The sequence below is a fragment of the Oreochromis aureus genome, linkage group 3 (assembly GCF_013358895.1).
Source record: "Oreochromis aureus strain Israel breed Guangdong linkage group 3, ZZ_aureus, whole genome shotgun sequence".
In the NCBI taxonomy this organism is placed as follows: domain Eukaryota; kingdom Metazoa; phylum Chordata; class Actinopteri; order Cichliformes; family Cichlidae; genus Oreochromis; species Oreochromis aureus.
In genome coordinates this window covers 27,013,224-27,027,879 of record NC_052944.1, presented here as the reverse complement: position 1 = coordinate 27,027,879, position 14,656 = coordinate 27,013,224, and the positions used below count along the sequence as shown (strand labels likewise).

Genomic DNA, 14,656 nt, shown 5'->3' with positions numbered 1-14,656 from the left:
ACTGGTCAAAGTGAGTAAGAAAGAGAGACACCTGCTGGAGTCTATCACTTTATTTTCTTCCCTTCTTTTGAAAAAAAAAAAAAAAAAGGATAAAATTATTAAACATCTACCAGAAGGCTCCAAAACAGAAGTGGACAGCATTAAGAACTAGTTCTTTTTCTTTATTTCCTCTCATCTTTACAATGACCGTCTTCGTTAATTTCTGTTTCATCACAAAACATGGTTTGGTTCTGAAAGGTAGAAGAATAAGCTGCAAACGTCACATTTGCACAGAAAAATACAGACGGCTCGTCGTCTTTCTAAACACGTGACATGCTTGTACCTCAGTACAAATATTCAAAGGTGCCTGCCGTGAGAATAACTCGTATCTCTCTCCTGTCAACAGCATCATTCAGAAATCGGAAGTGACATAAAAACAATAAAAGGGTAAGGGAGACAACCCCCCAAAAAAACAAGTCTTCAAAGAGTCCCACATTTTGGAGGTGCAGCAAAAGGGAGAACCTTTCTCTCCTTGACAATCTTTCACCCTCCCCGTGCTCGATTTGGCCCAAATGTGTATGCAAATACTTTGTAACTGTGCGTAAACACGTCTGAAGTGGGGTTTCCTGAGCGAGCGCAGCGCCTCAGGAGGTGTTGGTGATGGGTTTGTATTTCTTGAGGCGGGTCCACTGTCCTGTGGAGTAGTTCATTTCGAAGACTGTGTCCACCAGCATGGTGGTGCTGCCGGTGCCGTCTGCTTTGGGCAAAACCTCTGTGTGCTCGCTCAGCTTGATCTGGATGATGTCCCCCTGCTCCGGGCACGGGTTCTCTGCAGGGAATGGGTGGGGTGTAGGCTGGTTAGTTTTTGCCCTGCCAGATGTGCATAAATGCTGAGAAATCATCAGGGACATCTACTGTAGTTAAAACTGCATTTAAACTGAAATATATTCTGTGAAAACCTGCAGCAAATGTAGGGAAACTATGGATGACTACAAGGAATTCAGATTTACACAGGCCTTGAGACCAGTCAGTGACCTTATCGACCTTCATTCGTTGGGAAAAATGTTGCTGGCAGGTGCTGGGTGAATTCAACGCAAACTGGAAATTGAGACTGTTCAAACACATTCATAGTAGAAGTTGTGCCTCACTGCTACAAACATGTTTAACTTTTATTTAGAAGGTGCACAATCTCCGAGTTTTACTGCACTTTGAGAGTTTGCAGACAAGTTTGCATCTTCCATCCAAACATGCATCTGCAGCAATCTGCTAGTGACCAAAGTCACTATGTGTTAAAGCTAATTTGCAAACCCCCCCCCCCCCCAAAAAAAAAAAAAAAAAAAAAAAAGGGGTGAAGCAAACGAAACGGGTCTGACAGGAAATACAACTGGTAAAATGGTAAACTAGATAAATAATCTGTACTTTTGGATACAGGCTCTGTGAGGAAGTAATGGGCATTTATGAAAAAGCTGTTTTTTATATTTGCATCAAGCAGCTAAAAACTCTCATACCTCTGGATCCAGCCATGAAGCCCAGGATGAGGGCCTTCTCTGGCCTCGTGACCTTGTTGGCGGTCTTGAACATCTCCTGGGCGGCGTACATCTGGTCTCTCTGAGGGTCGGAAACAGTGCGGGCAGATAATTTAGCTGGCGTTTTAATATCCTCTGACTTTTAAAGTCTTGAAATGGTGTTTATTTACCGTAAGTGAGAGGTTCTTTTTGGGCTGTGGCTGTGGTGGCGTAGGGGCTGCTGTCGGGGTGGGGGTCTGAGGTGTGCTGGGAGGCTGAGTGGGGGTCTCTGGCTGGCTGGCTGTCGCAGCTGCTGGTGGTCCATTGCTGGCGGGGGTGGATACCGGTGTGCTGGGGGATGTGGGAGTTGCAGGGTTTGCCGTGGTACCCGCGTTGTACATAGGCGGCCTCTGCTTGTACTGGCCCGGTAAGGTGGCGTTGGCACCTGTGGTTGCTGTCGCCGACTCCTCTGGCTGGCGGGCCGCCTGCAGCGTGTCCCGTCCCGAACCACCAGCATTGGCTTTGGAGGAGGAGGACATGGAGGAAACACATGAGCAGGGAATTTTACTTTACTTGTTTGAGTGAGAAAGCGCTGAGCCCTGGGAGCTAGGCGGCTAACCTGGCTGTGCCTCGGAGCTGGGAATGTAAGACGAGGAGGGAACCATGCTGGGTGTGGCTGGTAGGTAGCTGGTTGACGGCAGAGGATTCTCGTTCAGCGACCCCAGTTTCTGAGAAATGACACAAAGGAGTGAACCTACGATGGCAGAGAGGCAAACAGGGGCTGGTGTGACAGAGAACAGTAGATATATATTGGGTTAAATACCTGTGCGGAGACGAGGCCAGCAGCGTAGTCGGGTGTGGTGTTTTCCACCACAGCTTCTTCTTTGGCTGCTTTCTCTCCAGCCTCTGATTCTATATCATAAAAAGAAGCACAGGTTAAGCACCGACACAGTCACACCTTATTGCTCAAGAGAATCTAACTAAGGCTGTAAATTTACTTACCCAAAGTCTTTCGCCTCCTCTTAGCTTCTCTTCCACCTCCAACCATATCCAGCTCTGAAATATCTAACAGCTGAATAATAGGAGGAAAAAAAACCCTCTGTCACTCAAATCCTGCAGGAGCTCAATGAAAGCTAAGAACAAAGATGAAAGAACAAAAGCGGTAAGAAAAACGATACACTGGGTACGATTTACCTTGACCCCCCTCTCCTTACGCAGGGGTGTCCGTGCGGGAGCAATAGGTGTGCGGTTACTGGGAGGGCTGAACATACTGGGGGTGGTGGGGCTGCGGAACGGGGCTTTGGGAATCCCCTTGAGAGGAGCTGTAATGCAAACGTGGATGCAGTGAAATAATTTAAATCTTTTTTTAGTATGACTCTTTTTTTTTTTCTTGTTAACTTACTTGTGGTGTCAATCTTTTTGACCAATCCTCTCCCTTTGGCATGAAAAGGCACTCCGGCTGTCTTCTTCAGCTGCTGGGCTGTCTCTGTAGCTATAAAACAAATGGATTTAAAACATGTTAAGTTGGACAATAAATTCTTGAAGAACACCAGACACTGACAATCTGTCAGGCACAGTAAAATGAACACAAATGCACATCTTTTACCCCACCCCACCGTCTCTCCCCCCATAGCTGTGGGACGTCGTGTGTATTGGCCTTATTAAATGAACTTACATTTCTGCAGCAGCTCTGCTCTCAGGGTTGCACTCTTGGGCTTCCTCTTCAGCTGGAAATGTTTGACGGGAGGTGTGAGGGGTCCCACCAGAGTAGTCAATGCACTTTTATTCAGGTACTGGCACTCCAGAGGAAGCATGGCCGACGCCTCGCACTCGCTCACTGAGAAGGAAGAGAAAGGGGGGGGACGTTAACTACAGCACTGACCACTGTGCTCCTCTGTCTGTGGCTGGTCAGCATTATAAAACACGACTCTGCTCACTGACCTGATGAGTGTTTTTCATTAACGGATACTTTATCCCTTTGTTACTGCTGCCAAAAATTTAATTCAACATATAAGACAGCTCGCATAAGTTAAATAGAGCTCAAGTAGTAAAAACTTAAAGTTAGTATAAAATCAAGGAACTAAATCTAAATGAAATACAAGTAAATATTTAAGTAAAATATCAAAACATGACATAATTTAAATAAAAGCTTAAGTGTGGAGTTATGTTTCTGCAATCAACACTAATCTAAATACAGCAACAGAATTACTTCCACTTTAAACCTTTTGAGTCTGGCTTGTGGTCATCTTGCCTTCCGGTTTACAGATAAAACAACATGAACATGAGGGGAAACCACTGTACTACATGAGATCTGTCTACACCTGAAGCCTCCTGGGTAGTTTCCATGGCTCAGAATGGCTCTGCAAGTGATCTGCATATAGTTAAAGCAAAGACACTGTAGCTATGCATTTACATTTATTTAAATGTTTAAGACATCAGCGCTCACCTGAGGGAAATGATGCAAATTAATATAAAACTACCTTTCTCCCTGAGCTCTCCAAGAATATCCTGCACATTTGGATTCTGCTCCTCCAAGTCCAGATTCAGAGAGCCGGTCTCTGGGAAGGACTTGAGGATGTCTGCAACCATCAGCACCCAGGGCTCTGAGTCCACCGTAGCCAGCTGGATTATCTCCGACAGGGCCTCCTTCATCTGGCAAGAAAGGTGGTGTTAGTGAAACCTACAGTCAGTGCAGTTACTTTAACATTAAAATTGTAGTATGACAGGTTAACAGCACACAACTGAGTCTGTGAATCAATTTTTTGGTCTGCACTCATGGTTCAGAAAACACTGGTTGCTTATATGAAGAAACACATTGCATCATATCCTCCCAGACAGCTTGAATACGAGTGTGTGTAATCACTTTAACTTTTCAGACACACACTTTTCCTTTAAAAAAGGTACAGACCACAAACCAAACTATTAAGTGTGCAGTAATGTTTCCAAACAACCGTCTTAAGCGCGTATGCCACTTACCGCTGTACGCTAAACAATCCAAACTTGTTGTTACATTTATTGAAGTTGCATTCATAAGATCTTTAATGTCAGCATTTCAGCTTTTGAATACACACATTAAAAAGAGACAAGGGGAAATTACAGTTTTTAAGACAATTTCTTTTATAGTTTCCTCAAACCTGATGACTTTAGGCACTTCTAGCTCACACCTGACACACATCACCTCGACATTTTACAAATTGTATGATAAATCATCACTCTTTTACAGACAAAAAAAGTCCAGATTAAACAAACCCTCAGAGCGTGACTGAAATAATATAAAAGTATTCTGAATACTAGTTATTATCCCAGAGTATTTTCCATTTTTCCATCTTTTGAATTCAAACCTCCTCCATCTCTGGAAATCCAGCATGAATCAACATTTACATAACTGCAATTTCAAGACTTTAACTACTGGATACAAAGAAACCTGATTTTGTGCAGTGATGTTTATCAAAGAGAAGCGATTGAACATGTAACACGAGGAGGACGCCAGCTTCAACCAACCATTAAATGCAGTCCGGTTAATAGCCACATGACAGAGTTAAGGCTATAGACTCTGTCCACCTCCCTGCACTTATGGGTTCAGTGTTGCCAAAATAAACCCTGTTCCAAAATACTTTGCAAATGATATTTGTCACTGACTTCCCTCCATAGTCGATGCAAATGACAGTCAGTATAATTCAAGTCATCACCCATTAGAGCAACCTCACAATGATAACTATGTTTTTGCAAAAATAAACTCAAAATGCACTGTTCCAAATGATTATGCCGTTTCAAAACCTTTTATTGGTTGTAAAGAAATGAAAATTGGTCATTTGCTCAATATGCAGCATTCTGAGGTCATATTTACTGAAATCAAAAGCTGTTTCACTCAAAAACATCTTAACAGGCCAAGTTATATGTTAACATGGGACCCCTTCTTTGAAAGAACCTTCGCAGTTCTTGCATCCATTGAACTTGAGTTCATAGATCTTTTCCTTTAGGATGCTCTAAGGTTCTCAATAGGGTCGAGGTCAGGGGGGGATGAGAACCACGCCATGAGTTTCTCCCCTTTTATGACCATAGCAACCAAAGCCACAGAGATATTGTTTCCAGCATGAGACACATTGTCATGTACCCTAGCCCTAACATCCTCTTCTGTCACACCAACCCTGTGCATAACCAAACACCCCACGATGCAATATCATAATTTTTAACATTTTTCAATTTGTTGAGTATTGCATCAAAATATATTGTGATTTAGCACATTTCTTTAACTGCAAATTTTATCCTCAAATTTAAACTTTCATTATCAGTTGTATCCTACAAACAGCTGGCAGCAAGTAGCATTGCGCTCATTGACAAAGAGTCATTCAGACTGATGGCAGCATGTTGGCAATCTGTCTGTGTTTATAAGCTAGGCAGCACTTATTTGCAAACCTTCATCAGTCTCTGTCAGAGTGACTGGAGTCAGTCCAAGCAAGATTGGGACTGTCTGCAGAAAGGTGGCCTCCTATCAGGGGACCTGTGCAATCTCCTTGTGATCAAAAGTGGTCATGAGTGCAAGATCCTCAAGCTGTGAGCAACCACAAGTTATAATCTGTTGCATGCAATCACCAGGAAGACATCAATTATTTTTAAGCTGTAAGGAGGTAGCTCTCCTATTTTTACTCCTGTGACTGAGCCATTAGCTTGCTCTCAAACAGGACGCAGGATGCAGGCTGAATGTATCCAGTGTTGGATGTTTTTTCAGTTGGACCAATTTAATGGAAGTTTGCTCAGCTAACGTTATCTCAGGATGGTGGTTAAAAAGAGCTGAAGGCATTTAACTACAAAATATTAATATTTGGTGGCCCTGTGTCTATGAAGTATCGCCTTTTTCTCCCTCCACACCTACTACATGTCCTCCTTCACTACATCCATGAATCTCGTCTGAGGTGTTTTCTTTTTCCTCTTGTCTGGCAGCTCCATTTTCAACATCCTTTGTCCAATAGATCCACTCTCCCTCCTCTGCACATGTCCAAACCATCTCAGCCTTGAACTCAATCGATTTCTTTACATTTCTGTCTAAATATTAACATTTTCAGCTCGGTCTTGTGTGTTTTTGTCAGAGCCACCTTTCTAAAACATTCATCATAGCAAGACTCGCTACCATCTAGTAAACCTTCCCTTTCACACTTGCTGCTCTTCTTCAAAACCACTTAATTAAAATAAATATTTGCATTAAAACAGCCAAGAGCTTCCGTTGTTTGCATACGGGAAATTACTCCTGAGCTTAGCCGCCAATTTTACTTAAACAACACACTTGAATGCTTGTTTTAAGAAATCCCATTAATAATTAGCTTAAAAATTTTGCATTTGTTAATGAACAGTCTGGCTATATAAGCCGCACAGATGACGGCTGTGTATCGTTTCCTGCGGGAGGAACAGGTGATCAGTGGGTCCGGGAGCTAGTACCGCCCTTCAGCCTAACGCCAGCTCTCAGCCGCCCATCCCACCACAATGTCCGTGCGAGCTCCGCTAGGCTAGTGTTGCCCGCTGTAGCCGGTAAATAACCGCTGGAAAAACAAATATGCGCAGGGGTAAAGTCAGCTCGGGAGCATCCTGTCGTTAGAGGGTAAAAGTGTAAATGTGTTTCGTGCATTGAAGCTTGGGTTTAAAAAAAAGAAAAAAAATGGGGAGCATGTAGAGGAAATAACGAGTTTGCCGCTTCTTCGGTTAGCCTTCGGATAAACATGGTAGCATAATGTTAGCTGGAAAGGTTTATTAACATTGTTAGGCTTTTGAAAATGCCACTAAACCGTCACAGTGACCTCGGTATTTTTTAAAATCTAGCGCAATTATCGGCTCGTTTCTCAGCCGTGAAACCGAGGTAACAACTTATCGTACCCTCCAGGCTAACAGCGAGCTAACCCACCTCGTCAACGGTCCTCCGCGGAAGGTGCAGCATCCCGAGCAGGAGTTTCAGCTTCACCGGCGGCGACAAGCTCGAAAAACACAGCCGTATGTTGTCGATAACCGACACGGTGAGGAGCGAAGCGATGCTCGGAGGCGTCCAGAGCTCGTCCGTGGATCCTAGTTTGTTGTGAAGCCACAGGCCGGTGTCGCTGTCCTTCATCGACGCCATCTTGGAAAAAGAAGTGTTTTGAGTTCGGGCATTTTAACAGGCTACCTAAGAAAACAGCAGTCAGGACCCCGCCCATAACCCGGGGTTGGGGGGGCAATTGTCACCGCAGAGCCGCGAGGAGAGCGGGTGAAATCCACCTTTAAGTGTGGAACTGTTACACACTGTGTGGTTAATAAAGTTTTAAGAAGGAAGGTGTAAACAAGGGCAGATGCGGGAAGTCTTTGTTACCTCATGTAATACAGTGCTACACATCTGCCGAGCAGAGAAACATCTGTATTGTCATAGTAACAGGTTATTTCTACACTACACTGGCAGCCACACTTCTCACGGGTCCCCGATATTTGCTATGCTGTTTTTACTGCATTTAAGCAGTCTGTTATTTTAAATCACAGCACATCCTACCCATTTAATCGATGTCATAAGTTTGTTGTGCTTCACTTTCCCACCTATAGGATGAATAAAGTATATTATTATTATTATTATGTCCTCTTAAAATATGTCTTCTTCGGGCTGCGACCTTTAGGAGTCGCCACAGCAGTTCACCTGCCACCGTATCCCTGATATCTTCCCCTGTCACCCCAGTCCTCCCTCACTACATCCATGAATCTTCTCTGGGGCTTTCCTCTTCAACATCCTTTGTCTAATATATCTACTATGCCTCCTCTGCACATGTATAAACCATCTCAACCTTGTTTCTCTAACTTTGTCTCCAAACTGCTGAACCTGAGCCATCCCTCTGATGGATTCATTTCATCATGAGTCCATCTTTTTGTCAGTGCCACTGTTCAAACCACACATCGTAGCAGGTCTCACAACCATCTTGTAAACTTTCTCATTCACTCTTGCTGCTATCCTTTCACTTGTCTCCACCCACTCCATCACGCCTGCATTCTCTTCTTCACCCCTCTCGTGCACTTGTCTTTAGCTTTAGGTGGTTGACTCCAGGTATTTAAACTCATCCACCTTCAATTTCTATAAATGTTCAGCTCTCCACATATTTCCCTCTCATTCACACACATGTATTCCTCTTCTCCCCTGTGCATACTTCCACCTGCTCCACACTCTCTCCATGGATCACAATGTTATCTGCAAACATCATAGTCCACAGAGACTCCTGCCTGACCTCATCTGTCAGCCCGGTAGTCACCACTGCAAACAAGAGGGGGCTCAGAGTCCATCCCTCATGTAATCCCACTCCCACCTTGAACTCATCCGTCACTCCTACTCCACACCCACCACTCTGTCATCATTCATGTCCTGTACACTTTCTTTAGATCCACAAAGACATCTTAAATGAGCTTGCTTCACTAATTCGTGCTGTGTACAAGAATTATATAGTCAATCATTATTTGCTCTTACTTATTACCTGGGATATTAATTGGATATGTATCTATATCTTTACACTGTATAGTCGCCTCATTTAATGCCAGACTATAAACATGTAAGTGTCAAAAACATGAAGATTCAGTGTGCTGCAGTCTGACTAACTGTTTCAGTTTAGATTTATATTAATGTAAAAATAGGTCAATGGAAATACACAATTTTAAATATTGGAATTATAGCTGAAACTGTGCATGTATGTATATACTGCACTCAATTAACGGGATAAAATGCAGTATTGATCTCTAAAATTTAGGTAATCAAATGAGGTATCTTTAATAATAATAACTATACTGCTTTTTACATTGCGTTTTTAAGTAAATATTGCTCTGGCTCTCTCTCTCTCTCTGTTATCCTGATAATAAATGCATGACCTATCCATCAATAAACTCTACGGGTAAACTGCCCATCAAGGCTTTTATTTCTTTAAGTGCTGTCACCGGAAGTCTCGTTTTCGAGGCCCCTAAAGAAAATTTCAGCCAACCAACACGCATGCGCACTAATTTAATCTACATACAACAGTGCTCGGTGGGCATCTTGCGCTCATCTGGTGATCTGCAAACCATCATCGGCCGATTGACGGTAGGTTACCTTGCAGGTGGTCAGATAAGCGGTAATTACTCTGTGCGGGCTGAGCTTTTAAACACATACAAACATTTACTGGTTGGAAACTGGAGCATTATCTGAACAAAGCCCATCATTTTCCCCCCTCATTTGATTGGCTGACGGCCGTGTAGGACATTTTCTGCCCTTTAATTTATTCATTTTGCCTAATTGTACTCTCCAGATCAGAGGTGAGTAAGTGATCGCACCGTCGCCATGACATCCAGCGGGTATGTGCAGGCAGTGGTGCTGCTGCTGGCGCTGCAGCTCGTCTGTGTCGGGGCAGCTGATGCGGATCATGAGACGGGGACTGTCATCCCTGCCGAAAGTAGGTGGATTTAAAAATTAGATTAATTTTTTTCCTCCGCCTGTTGAGTGCAAGTTTTGAGATGTTTAGCGAGAATGTGTCCGCCACGGTGATCTTTCCACAGTCTAATGACTGCAGGTCTCAAAGGGGTGCTGTTGAGGGAATTGTAGGTCATCTTAATTAATGTATGCTTGGATCATGAAACTGGGCCTCCACTGCTGCTTAAAGGCACACATACCGAGCAGGTTAGAAGGAAAATATCCATAAGTTTATTTATTGTGTGACTTCATGAATGCTCAGGTAGAAAAGCTTGATTATGTTATTTGTAAATTAAAAGCTAGATGAGAAAAACATCTAGATGAACACTTACACAAAGCTAAATTCTGTATATTTGTTTAAAAGAAATCACACATTTTCTTCAAATAAATTATCAATTCAAAGATGACAAATCACAGCACTCAGTGGCTTTCTGCTAGAGACTAATCAGTCTCATTAATATGGTTTATGGTGCCTTTATGTAAATGATGACTCTGGGTCAGATCAAGGATTCTCTACTTCTACTCAATACATTGTATAGTTTATGTCTGCAGCCACAAGAAGACGCCAAATCAGCGTTAAATTGGAGTCTAATTCGATGCTTTTCAGTCATGCACATTTACAAAAAAAATCCAGACTCAAAATGTGAAAATCCGTGAGCGTGTGTGTTCTGTTGTGAAAAAAAGCAAAATTCACAGTCATTTAGAGGTCATTGAATTGCATTCACATTAATCGTATGAGTGATACATTCACCTCATAAATCACGGCATGCTCCTCCCCCCTACATAATCTGCATTTATAAGTATCGGTGATACTGGCTCTGTACTAACTTGGTATCTCACACCGCTGATCTAAACCCATGTCTTTGTTTCTGAACTCATTTCTGCTGTTTCCAGGTCGCCCATGTGTGGACTGTCATGCCTTTGAGTTTATGCAGAGGGCGCTGCAAGATCTAAAGAAGACCGCTTTCAACCTAGATGCCCGGGTAAGTGGAAGCTCTCCTTTCTAGTTTCCTTTTCATTCTAGAGACTACTGCAGAGATTCATGCACCAGCTGTTGTATTTCATAAAATAACTGATCTTCATGAGCCTTTTTGGGGGGGTGGCGACTGCTTCTATCAGTTTCCATATTGTAATATACTAAATGTGACATTATGTGGTATGCTTTAGTATATGTTAATGTCTACGTCTGCATTTTAGCGCAGGGTTAGTCATTTTTCATTTACTTCCTGGTTTTTAGATATGAAAATTGTGGAGCGCAGCTTTTAGAGATCGCTGTGCTTCATTTTCCAAACGACCTCAGACACCCACACACTCCCATCACTGTGCCAAAGAGCAGTCATAATACCTGTGCCTATAAATTCCTGTGCTGCAAAGAATAGGGATTTTTTTTTGTCGCTACAGTTTTGATTGTTGTGAAATATTTTTGGAATTTGTACATTTTACACTTTAACTCCAAGCACCCCGAGCTTACGTATGAATTGTAGTGCTGATTTCAGTTCAGGGCACACATACCTGCTTTTGGATCAGCTGATATGACTTTTATTCTCTGTTTATATAGTTTGACCCAAGAAATGAAGGTTAATGCAACTGAGAACAATCGCTGCACCCCTCGATTACTCTGACAGACAAGGAGATAAGTTAGATCCAGCTACTGTGACCCAAACAGCATGGCCAATTGCCAGGAAGGGGGGGTAAATGGATTGTTCCAAATGGAAATGAAGGGAAAGGTCTAGGAGGAGAGCCTAAAGCTGAGTTGAAGGTGGAGGAAGGTAGAGGCTGGAGACAGAGAGGAGGTGTAAGATGTGCAGAGCTGTGCTCAACTTAGTGAACAGTCTACAATCAGGCAGCGTGCTGGAGCTGGTACGATTTATTTATGGCAGGAAGTGCTGAGCGGCAGCTGGTGACCCGACATCCCACGCACCTCACTCCGCTCCTGTAGTCAAACACAGGCGGACAGAGAGGCTGGAGGAAACGGAGGGAGAGAAAGTGGCATGAGACTTTACACTGTGCACATGTTGCTGTAGGAGAACATATCCTAATATGACTAATATTAATATGACTGTGGATTAAACAGCATCCATTATGATATTTTCAGCTGTGTTCTTAGAACTAGAGTAGCTCTGTATCTGATTGGCTGCCCATCGCAAACAAAAAGTTTAAACAGCAGGTGGGCGGGGCTGCTGTGTGCCTGAGAGGACCACATCAGGAGTAATCCCTTTTTTGATATCATACAGAGCCAAGAGTAAAAATGTGGATGAAGATGAAAGTTTAGAGCAGTCTGAAGCATGAACTGTTAGCTCACAGGGATTATCTGTCTACACGCTGACACATTACTCCTGACCATGAAACTCCCCGTACTGTCAGTATAAAGAAGTTTAACCACACATTTAGAAAAGGATAACAAAGGGCAAGTTCAACAGTATTTCTTAGTTTTCTACATGATAAAGAAATGCTGCTGTAGTAATGAAAGAAATGTGTCAGGATGATTTAAACTGTAAGATATAAATGTAAAATTAAAGAAAAACGTTCGGTTACTAATGTAACCCCAGTTCTCTGAAAACCGAGTGAGGTATCTCAAAAGTTTCTGTTACTTCACTGAAAATGGCATTTTGTTTTTTATTGTAGACACATTGTAGAAAACAGAAATCTGTAGAGTTGATCGCAAAACGAAAAACTTTTCTGTCATTCAGTTTTTTATAGTACTTAATTACTTTGGTGTAGTATCAGGAGAAGCTGCAAAACCTATTAAAATATAATTGAAAGTTCCAAAACTTATGCTCTCCTCCTCGGATTGGAGTCCTTGCCGGGCTGATTATGTTTGACACCCCGTAGATTCTTCTGTGTACCATGATGAGATTGAACAACTTCATCAAAATGGTGTGAAACTAATCATCTGATTCCAAGCATCACTAAATCAGAGAAAATAGTTATTGATCACGAACCAGTGCTCATCAGAATCCACTCAATAACTGTCAGCCATCCTCGTATAAATATTTAGCTGTTGGCAGATACACATCAATAAACTGTGTATAAGCCTGCAGCAGTGATTCAGAGCTTGTTGATGCTAGAGAGCGTCCTTATTAAATATGGAATTGCAATGGTTTGGCAACTTAACAGCAGGCTTGCATAAAACAACCATGAAGGTCATGGGAATAAGAGTACGGGCCCTTACAGAGCCCGTGTGAGCATGCTGTTACAGAACAAGCAACAAAGCACACTGCACATCTTTCCTCTGAAGGCAAACCTCTGCCATCAGGAAGAAGACTCAGGAGGGCCAAAGTGCAAAACAAACTGCCTGAAGCTATTGTTTCTTCCAGCCTCCAATAAGCTACTGAACTGCAGAGTTACAGACTAGCAGAATAAAAAACAATGTGCAAGACATGGACAGTAAGCACTTTGTAAACCTTAGAAATTCTTTGTAATTCGGTTAAACCTCTTTATTCAGTTTTCTTTTATGTCGATTTTTATGTTTTATTTGCATTCGTGATGTTATGGCTTATATTTGTTTAAATCTACGAGGCTTGAATAAGCTGTTATGTAATAAAAATGATGTGACAGCATCTATGGTTAAACTCTTAGAATAGCATCCAGATAAATGGTAAAAATATATTTTTAAAATTGTAATTGTATCAAAATATCAGGGATACTGTGCAATTATTCACAGTAGAACATAGAAACATATCAAATGTTTTAAATCAAACGTTTTAATATTTCACTTTTTAGAACATTTTGCAGGTGATGAGGGCAACTGGTCAGAAAATTGGTATTTAATGTAGTAAAATGTTGTGGTTTTTTTTGTTTGTTTGTTTCCTTCCTGCTGCAGACAGAGACGCTGGTGCTGAGGGCGGAGAGGAGGGCTCTGTGCGACTGTATGCCCACCAACTCACTGCGCTGAGCTCCCGAGGACACGTCCCGCTCTAACGACGCCCCGACACACTTCAAAAACAACTCTGTCCAGAACCTCTGCTCATGTACAGCAGCTCTCATCTTTGCATATTCACACAATAGGCACTTTATTTTGTTTTCTCTCATGTCGCTGTTCAGTGAAGCTCTGATATGAAGTCACGGGGCATGCTTTCATTCTGCCTTATCTGGGATGACTTTTGTACCACTGACGTTTTACATGGTGTGTCACACGCCTGTGAACTTAGATTGTTTTCACTGACAGCCGCTCTCATGTGTCTCCTATAAAGCGTAAACATTTTTGTACTTTTTCGACTGTATAATGTGGATAGGATGTGGTACGTATCTGTAAACTTGTTGAATGTCTTGTACGAGGTTAAGGTTTACACACATCGAACTGTAGCATCACACAGAGTTCATTTAACGGCTCAACATTAGATTTCGGTTAGTTAAATTATTATTAGGAATCTGACAGTAATTGACTGATTCAAAGGAAATGTTTGGGAGGTTTACAAATGAAACATTTGTAAAGAAATGAAGTTTTACCTCTTTACAAAAGGGGACTCGTAGGTCTTGATTTAGCACAGCACTGTAGCATGAATTTTTAGCACTTTTATTTAACCTGTTGTTAATATCGATTGTATGTATAGATTATGTACGTGTAGACGGGTATGTGGAACGGAGGAGTCATTAGCAGGGGAGGGAGGGGTGAACAGACCTGCAGCAGGGAACATGGAAGTAGAAATAATAACTGTCTTACTGTTGCTTGTTAATAAACAGCGTATTTATGTCACAAGGAGCCCCATTCACTGTCTTAATGTTGCACCTTTAAATAAAA

The 14,656-nt window shown here is 42.3% G+C and overlaps 2 protein-coding genes across 2 annotated transcripts; one reads left to right on the top strand and one right to left on the bottom strand.

Annotated features, from left to right (window-relative positions):
* Positions 1-35: 35 nt before the first annotated feature.
* Positions 36-7,702, bottom strand: nelfa (negative elongation factor complex member A). Its single transcript, XM_031756841.2, has 11 exons — positions 7,378-7,702; positions 3,965-4,136; positions 3,160-3,321; positions 2,887-2,976; positions 2,679-2,806; positions 2,487-2,556; positions 2,308-2,396; positions 2,104-2,212; positions 1,676-2,004; positions 1,488-1,587; positions 36-808 (listed from the first exon to the last, which is right to left on the bottom strand). Exons 1-11 carry the CDS (start codon positions 7,585-7,587, stop codon positions 624-626), a joined length of 1,644 nt encoding a protein of 547 aa, XP_031612701.1. The 5' UTR covers positions 7,588-7,702; the 3' UTR covers positions 36-623.
* Positions 7,703-9,326: 1,624 nt separating this feature from the next.
* Positions 9,327-14,656, top strand: c3h4orf48 (chromosome 3 C4orf48 homolog). The gene is made up of 4 exons (XM_031756843.2): positions 9,327-9,549; positions 9,755-9,898; positions 10,810-10,898; positions 13,739-14,656. The coding sequence occupies exons 2-4, from the start codon at positions 9,787-9,789 to the stop codon at positions 13,808-13,810; spliced, it is 273 nt and encodes a 90-aa protein (XP_031612703.1). The 5' UTR covers positions 9,327-9,549; positions 9,755-9,786; the 3' UTR covers positions 13,811-14,656.

Excerpts from the sequence above, each read along its gene's own strand:
- nelfa (XM_031756841.2), bottom strand. The coding sequence starts at position 7,587 with ATGGCGTCGATGAAGGACAGCGACACCGGCCTGTGGCTTCACAACAAA. Across the intron at positions 2,977-3,159 it reads AGCAGAGCTGCTGCAGAAAT|CTACAGAGACAGCCCAGCAG; the intron begins GTAAGTTCATTT and ends TTTGTTTTATAG. Across the intron at positions 2,397-2,486 it reads GAGGAGGCGAAAGACTTTGG|AATCAGAGGCTGGAGAGAAA; the intron begins GTAAGTAAATTT and ends TTTATGATATAG.
- c3h4orf48 (XM_031756843.2), top strand. The coding sequence starts at position 9,787 with ATGACATCCAGCGGGTATGTGCAGGCAGTGGTGCTGCTGCTGGCGCTG. Across the intron at positions 9,899-10,809 it reads GACTGTCATCCCTGCCGAAA|GTCGCCCATGTGTGGACTGT; the intron begins GTAGGTGGATTT and ends TGCTGTTTCCAG. Across the intron at positions 10,899-13,738 it reads CTTTCAACCTAGATGCCCGG|ACAGAGACGCTGGTGCTGAG; the intron begins GTAAGTGGAAGC and ends TTCCTGCTGCAG.